This window comes from Buceros rhinoceros, unplaced genomic scaffold (genome assembly GCF_000710305.1).
Source record: "Buceros rhinoceros silvestris isolate BGI_N320 unplaced genomic scaffold, ASM71030v1 scaffold632, whole genome shotgun sequence".
Lineage (NCBI taxonomy): Eukaryota > Metazoa > Chordata > Aves > Bucerotiformes > Bucerotidae > Buceros > Buceros rhinoceros.
Window position 1 is genome coordinate 5,203 of NW_010396962.1, and position 6,749 is coordinate 11,951.

The 6,749-nt window shown below is 44.9% G+C and overlaps 1 protein-coding gene across 1 annotated transcript in view; it reads left to right on the plus strand.

The window, feature by feature from the left end:
• Nucleotides 1–6,749, plus strand: part of NAT10 (N-acetyltransferase 10 (GCN5-related)) — a 19,741-nt gene that overhangs the window by 4,111 nt on the left and 8,881 nt on the right. Inside the window, exons 7-18 of the mRNA XM_010146038.1 lie at nucleotides 250–383; nucleotides 625–718; nucleotides 1,025–1,123; nucleotides 1,658–1,794; nucleotides 2,286–2,410; nucleotides 2,709–2,859; nucleotides 3,298–3,394; nucleotides 4,123–4,239; nucleotides 5,085–5,186; nucleotides 5,293–5,367; nucleotides 5,932–6,048; nucleotides 6,234–6,367. Of these exons, the coding sequence (XP_010144340.1) occupies nucleotides 250–383; nucleotides 625–718; nucleotides 1,025–1,123; nucleotides 1,658–1,794; nucleotides 2,286–2,410; nucleotides 2,709–2,859; nucleotides 3,298–3,394; nucleotides 4,123–4,239; nucleotides 5,085–5,186; nucleotides 5,293–5,367; nucleotides 5,932–6,048; nucleotides 6,234–6,367 (1,382 nt within the window). The remainder of the gene's footprint in view (nucleotides 1–249; nucleotides 384–624; nucleotides 719–1,024; nucleotides 1,124–1,657; nucleotides 1,795–2,285; nucleotides 2,411–2,708; nucleotides 2,860–3,297; nucleotides 3,395–4,122; nucleotides 4,240–5,084; nucleotides 5,187–5,292; nucleotides 5,368–5,931; nucleotides 6,049–6,233; nucleotides 6,368–6,749) is intronic.

Genomic DNA, 6,749 nt, shown 5'->3' on the forward strand with positions numbered 1-6,749 from the left:
GGTTCAGCCTGGTGGCTCCTGGAACTGTGCACTGCTTAAGCCTTATAGTAAGTCTTCTCACTGCCCAGATGTGTTTGAGTGACGTGGAGGTAGTAGTTGAGAACTGCTGTGCTGATTGTTGATCTGTGTTTTGACTGGAATAATTTCAAGAGCTTCCTTCTTCCTGTCCTAGGAAAGAAGACAGGTACTGGTGCGAAGTCTAATGCTGAAAGCAGTTTAAACAGCTGGTTTTTGTTTTCTGGTTTTCAGGCAAAAGCAGTTCTAAAATTCATTGAAGCCATTTCGGAGAAGACTTTACGGAGCACTGTGGCGTTAACAGCAGCCAGGGGACGTGGCAAATCTGCTGCTTTGGGGCTGGCTATTGCTGGAGCGGTAGCTTTTGGGTGAGTGATCCCCCCCAATCTCCCAGCCTTTATCTGCATCCTTAAGTTTTAAAAAAACAAACAAAACCAAAGATGACAGGATCTGAATATATTTTTAATTTCCAGTCCTACATCTCTCGTTTTTATTCTTCTATCTTTTCATTGCTGCATACAGTGATACACAATTTTTTCTATTTTATAGTATATATAGTTAAAATCTGTTAGAAAAGGAGTTAAACTCATGCTTTATTTTTCTGTGCAGTTACTCCAATATCTTTGTCACGTCTCCAAGCCCTGATAACCTTCACACTCTCTTTGAGTTCGTATTTAAAGGCTTCGATGCGCTGCAGTATCAGGTAAGGGGAGCAGACTATTTTGCAGTACCTACCTGTTCCTACCAGCCTGCTTCGGAGTGTCCTGCAGAGCTGATTCCTAGTACAGTTATGTTTCCTTCCTTGTTTTTTAAGTTGTGTAAATCAATTTATTTGTTAAATAGTTTTTAACATAACTGAGTAATTTCTCAGTTCTCAGGTCTCCGCTTTTGTTGTAAGAGTTTTTAACTGGAATCTGAAATAACAGTGAGCTGATTTTGGTGATAATGGTAGATGATATTTTTCTTAGCTCTTGGCTTGTTCATACTATGGAACAATGTTTTCTTGCAGGAACATCTGGACTATGAGATTGTTCAGTCTTTAAATCCGGAGTTTAACAAGGCTGTTGTCAGAGTGAACGTGTTCAAGGAGCACAGACAAACCATTCAGGTAACTGGCCCCTTTTCCACGCTTGCCTTTCTACTTCTCCTTCCTGACTGTTGCCTTTATCAATGCTGTAGCTGTTCTGACTTCAAGTGTGTTCATTTTATGTGATGTCTAACTGTCCTGATTGATTTTGCATTAAGGAAGATCTTTTTTTCCCAAAATACCTTCCCTCTTCCTGTACATAACCTGTAGATTACAAAGCTCCCGTGGTCATTGCTTGTGGGTTTCTTGAACCAAAAGCAAAGGAAGGTGAAGGAAACAGTGAAGGAAGAGCATCTGTTTCTAGTGATTAGATTTCCTTTATTTTTGTGATCTCCGCACATAAATTTGTGTGGAAATGTGCAAAACCAGATGTGTGCCCCAGTCCTTGTTAGGGTAACGTGAACCCTCTCCCGACTGTTTTCACGTGTCAGTCTCTGCCTTGATGGTCATGGAGAACAGGGACAACAGACAGATTTCAGGGCTCCAGCTTTGCCAGCGCCGACATTTCCAGACAAGCAGTTGTTGACAATGACCGTGTCCTCTCCTTCCCTGCAGTACATACACCCTGCTGATTCTGTGAAACTGGGTCAAGCTGAACTTGTTGTGATTGATGAAGCTGCTGCCATTCCCCTGCCCCTGGTGAAAAACCTGCTGGGCCCTTACCTGGTTTTCATGGCTTCTACAATAAACGGGTAAGGCTTGAGCAGCAACTCTCTACCTGCGAAAGCAGTTCGGCAAGTGCCAGTGGACTGTTTTTTTTTCTACAGTACTTTTTTATTACACACTATTATATCAGGTCTTGCTAATTCTTAAATTTGTCATGGAACTGCTCCTTAAAATAACCAAGAGTCAGTCCTTGAACTTGCTGCTTTCCTCTGGATCCACTGTTGATTTGACTTACACCTCTTCTGCTGCAAGAAGCAAATGCAATAAGCAGGATTCTGCGGTTTGTTAGGAGAGAGGGAAGAATGACATCTTCCTTCCAGTATGGTGAGACTGAGAAAGTGGCAGGGTAGGCTGCCCTGTCCTACGTGGACAAGAATATCGAAAGGCAGCGATTCTCACTGATGGTTGGGGCCCCCGCAGGCCTCAGAATGGCACATTGCTCTGGGTGCAGAGCTTCCCCATGGCTCAAGATTGCTGTTTGGTTACTTGCTTCAGGCTTTTGTCTTCTGCTTTTCAGGTATGAAGGTACTGGTCGATCACTATCTCTGAAGCTCATTCAGCAGCTCCGTCAACAGAGTGCACAGACCCAAGTCACCATGACAGCAGAGAACAAGTCTACAGCTACAGCTAAACTCAGCTCAGGTACTCCATTGTCTTCTGGGCTGTGGTGTATAACCATGGTCTCCAGTGCTGCGCACTGGGCAGCCCTGCAGCTGTCCCACGTGTCCACATGCTTTGCAGGAACGTAGTGACATGGGAAAATGAGGGAACTCTCCTGTGTTTTTAACTCCTGACTTTCCAGTGTAAAGGCTTTTAAGGGGTTAAAGCAATACGAGCCATGGCTTTCTGATCTCCTGAGAGCCCTTCAAAGGACACAGATCCTATTGGATTCTTCACTAGCTGTAAGTACTAGACTTTCTTCTCTGAAATCTGTTTGCAGCTCGTACACTGCATGAAGTCTCCCTCCACGAGTCAATCAGATATGCCCCTGGTGACCCGGTGGAAAAGTGGCTAAATGATCTGCTGTGTTTGGACTGTCTCAACATCACCAGAATTATCTCTGGCTGCCCGCTGCCTGAGACTTGTGACCTGTATCCTTACTCAGGCGTGGTGCTCTGATCAAAATGTGTTGCTTTCAGGTGAAGGAGGCTTTTTCAAGCTGCTTAGTAGTGGGCTCTTCAGCTACTCTGATAACCTCAGCGCATTATCATCTGGCAGAGGTCTGTTAAGACCACGCTTGTGGAGCTGAACTCTTACTGCTGCCTTATAAGACTGGTGGGGTGTGTTACAAACTCCAGGTTTATTGTGGAGACAATCCTACCGAAGGAAAGTCGTTGTTTAACTTCACAGATGAAGGGTGTGGAAGCTATGAACCCTGCCCAACATCAGTCACGCCTGTAGGTAGAGCTGTGGAGTGTAAGAGCACCAGCCAGCGTGTAGCCCAAGGATGTATTGAGAATGTTACTCCTAAACCAACAGAGCTTTTACCTTGTTTCCGAAGAATTTGTTTCCTTAACCCCTGGGTTTAGGTACTATGTAAATAGAGACACGCTCTTTTGTTACCACAGAGCATCGGAAGTTTTCCTGCAGAGGCTGATGGCCCTCTATGTAGCTTCACACTACAAGGTAAAGCGTGTGCTGCTTCTCTCAAATTTCAGCTAGGAATTTTGTGGAGGAAGCTGTGCTTGTTAGGACAGGCTAATTGAATTGGATTGGCCTGATGGAGGGTTCTGACCTGCTTCTCGTTGTCTACAGATCGGTATTCTCAGAGATCTGAGAAGATCTCTGCCTTGGTCTTGGCTGAATATACTAGATTGACAGATATTTTTGTCTTGAGAAATTCTGGAGATGAGCTCACAGAATAGTATCAGTGATGGACCTCGTTTACAGTTCTCTTTATCAAATTCCCTTAGCCTCGAGTTAACCAGAAGAGTGGTACCATTGTGCTACTGAAAGGAGTAGTAATTCACCTCAAGATTTCATGACCCTGGGTGACTAGTAGAAGTGAGTGGTGAAGTCTGTAAGTACTCAGTACAGAGGATTAAAAATCTGACACTTCAAAAAGAGTTATTTAAGTTTTGGTAGATGAAGAGCTAAGTAGTACTGAACTTTCCATTTTCACATAGCTAGAGTAGGAGGTTTCACTTGAGAGAAACAGATGCTGGTAGTGTGATAGCCCTGAGCTGACCTGTGAGCTTCTTCATCCATCACTAGAACCAATTCCAGGTTTTTTAATAGCCGTAAATTCAGAAAATGGAGGATTGTTTTGAAGTCAGCTATTAACATTACACTGGCCTTTGAAGCTCTTCTCATGGAATAATTCTTCAATTTTCTGCTATGTCTTCACCCTCCAGAACTCGCCCAATGACCTCCAGATGCTCTCTGATGCACCTGCCCATCACCTTTTCTGCCTTTTGCCACCAGTTCCACCTACCCAGAATTCGTTACCAGAAGTACTTGCTGTTGTTCAGGTGAGAGAGCAGCATCTTGGGGGTGGTCTGTCAGCAGTGGAGCAGCACGCTGCTGTCAGACAGGATACTGTGGGTGTGCTGTGTCAGCCGTGCTGTCTGGCACTAGGTGGGAGCTTAGGGCTATGGTTTTGTGTGTTACAGCAGTGTATTAAGGCTGGTTTTTCGCCCTCAGTCTTTCATTAATGCTAATTGCTGTATAAATACATTGTGATGTTGATCCTTTCACATGGACCTCGCTATCTCCACAGTGTGTTTGTGCTGAGCAGCCTTCTGAGGAGCTGAACCACTGCTTCAGAGATGACTTTGTCCTCCCGTTTCAGCTTCCTGCAGGGCGAGTTGGTTCAGTGGTTCAGCTTACCCCGTGTTTCTAGCAGTCCTTTTATTTGCAGTAGAACTGCAAAACTCCAGCTCCTCAAATGGACAGGCTTAGAGTGCAGCAGTACCTCGGCCCTTGGCTGTTGGGTGTCTGACTGTGGCTTCCTTCCTTCCTTAAGAACAGTTCCTTCATTACCTGCGTTCGATGCGATCAGTTAAACCTGCTGCTTCTTAAAAAGCTCCATTTACATGAAAAATCTGTGACATTTAAAGAGAAGTGTTGGTGGGACAAGGTTTGCTGTTGATGGGCTACAGAAAGTGTTCTTTGTTGTCACTGACACGACTGCTCGTCACGTTGCCGAGCAGGGATGGATGTACAGGCAATGCCCGTACTGCTAATGGACTCAGCACTGGTGTATAAATGTTGATTCTGCTCTATTGGAGTGACTGGAGGAGGAAACACTTTTTTTTTTCCACTAATGAGAAAACACTTTTTTTCCCCATTAATGGTCTTACACCTTTTCTGGCAGGTGTGCCTGGAGGGCGAGATCTCTCGGCAGTCCATCATGAACAGCCTTTCTAGGGGAAAGAAGGCTTCTGGAGATCTTATTCCCTGGACCGTTTCGGAGCAGGTGAATAATGGGCTGTGTACGCACACCCAAGATAGAGTTCAGCACAGTTTCTGATTTCCAGAGTATCCATCTGTGTTCTTTGAAGTGACTTTTGTCTCTTACGCAGTTCCAAGATCCAGACTTCGGGGCCCTTTCCGGTGGGCGCGTTGTTCGCATTGCAGTTCATCCCGATTATCAAGGGGTAAGGTATTTTGGAACCCAGTTACTGTGAGTAGTCAGCAGTGGTACCTTGAGGATGGCTGTACAGGCAGAACTCAAGAACAGGGCAGACGTTTCAGATGCTCCAGTTTCAGCGTAGGTAGTATGAGGTCAGATTCTGCAGGAGGCTGGGGGGCATTGCTTTCCTCTGGGTGGGTAGCACACCAGAGCTCCTGTCATCACTGGGCAGCACTGTAGCACGTCAGGGTGCCAAGCAGCAGTGTACAGTCACGATCCAGTGGTATTTTTAAGTTCACCAAATTTCCCTGCTGCCCTTTAGCATTTTCTGGGTGCCAGAGTTAAGCCCCAGGAATTGTTACACAGTCCTAAACTACCAGCTGGGCAATCACTGTGATTTTGGACACGCAAGTTCTGTAGTGTCCTTCTCCATGGAGCTGCTATGTGGCAAAGAAAACGTGTTTTTGCAGTGACTGAGTGATCTCTGCACTGATGATTGTCGGTGGGTTTGTCAGGGGAGAGTGTTGTTGCCCTGTCTTAAAAACCAGATACGTCTTTTTGCTTAGAGCGTGTTGTTCCTGCTTCACAGATGGGCTACGGCAGCAGAGCTCTGACTTTACTGCAGAGGTACTATGAAGGCAATTTCCCATGTTTGGAAGAAAAAACAATTCAAAAGCCCAAAGAAATTGCAACTGTAAGCAGTGAGGTATGGAGCTCAGCGCGTTCTTTGTGTTTTCTGTTGTTCTTTGTGTTCTGTTTGGTTTTCACTGTAAGTCTTGATTCCCCTCTGTAAGGAGGAAACACTCGTATTATTCTTTATAGAGAATAAGAGCTTTAATTTGCATATTTGTGCAAGGATTGCTGCTAACCCATTTCCACTCTCTTTTTCAGACTGTTAGTTTACTAGAAGAGGTTGTGACACCTCGGAAGGACTTGCCTCCTTTGCTTCTCAAATTGAGCGAGAGGCAAGCTGAAAACCTGGACTATCTAGGGGTGTCTTATGGGCTAACACCAAGATTGCTCAAGTAAGACGGGATTCTCTTTGCTAGTTACATCCAGGGCAAAAATATAACTATATAAATTATATCTATAATAATTATTATATAAATAATAGAATGTATAGGAATAGCTGCAGCTGTTTTACCCCTTGGCTATTCTCTTTATCTCTGGATGTTTCTAAAACTGGGACAGCTCCAAGCCCACTTCTCCTGTAGTACCTTTTCTTGATGGGCTGATCCTAAGTGCATCCTACGGGTTAGTTTTTCTTCAAACTCCTTCTGAGGACAAACCCATTCCCTTCCTGGTTGCCTCTGTGACCCTTCTAAGCAGCTGACTAGCAGAATTTCTGCCTCTTGCTAGCCTAAAAGCGAAGCAGTCACCTGGGATACGGAGAGGCTTGGGGACTCA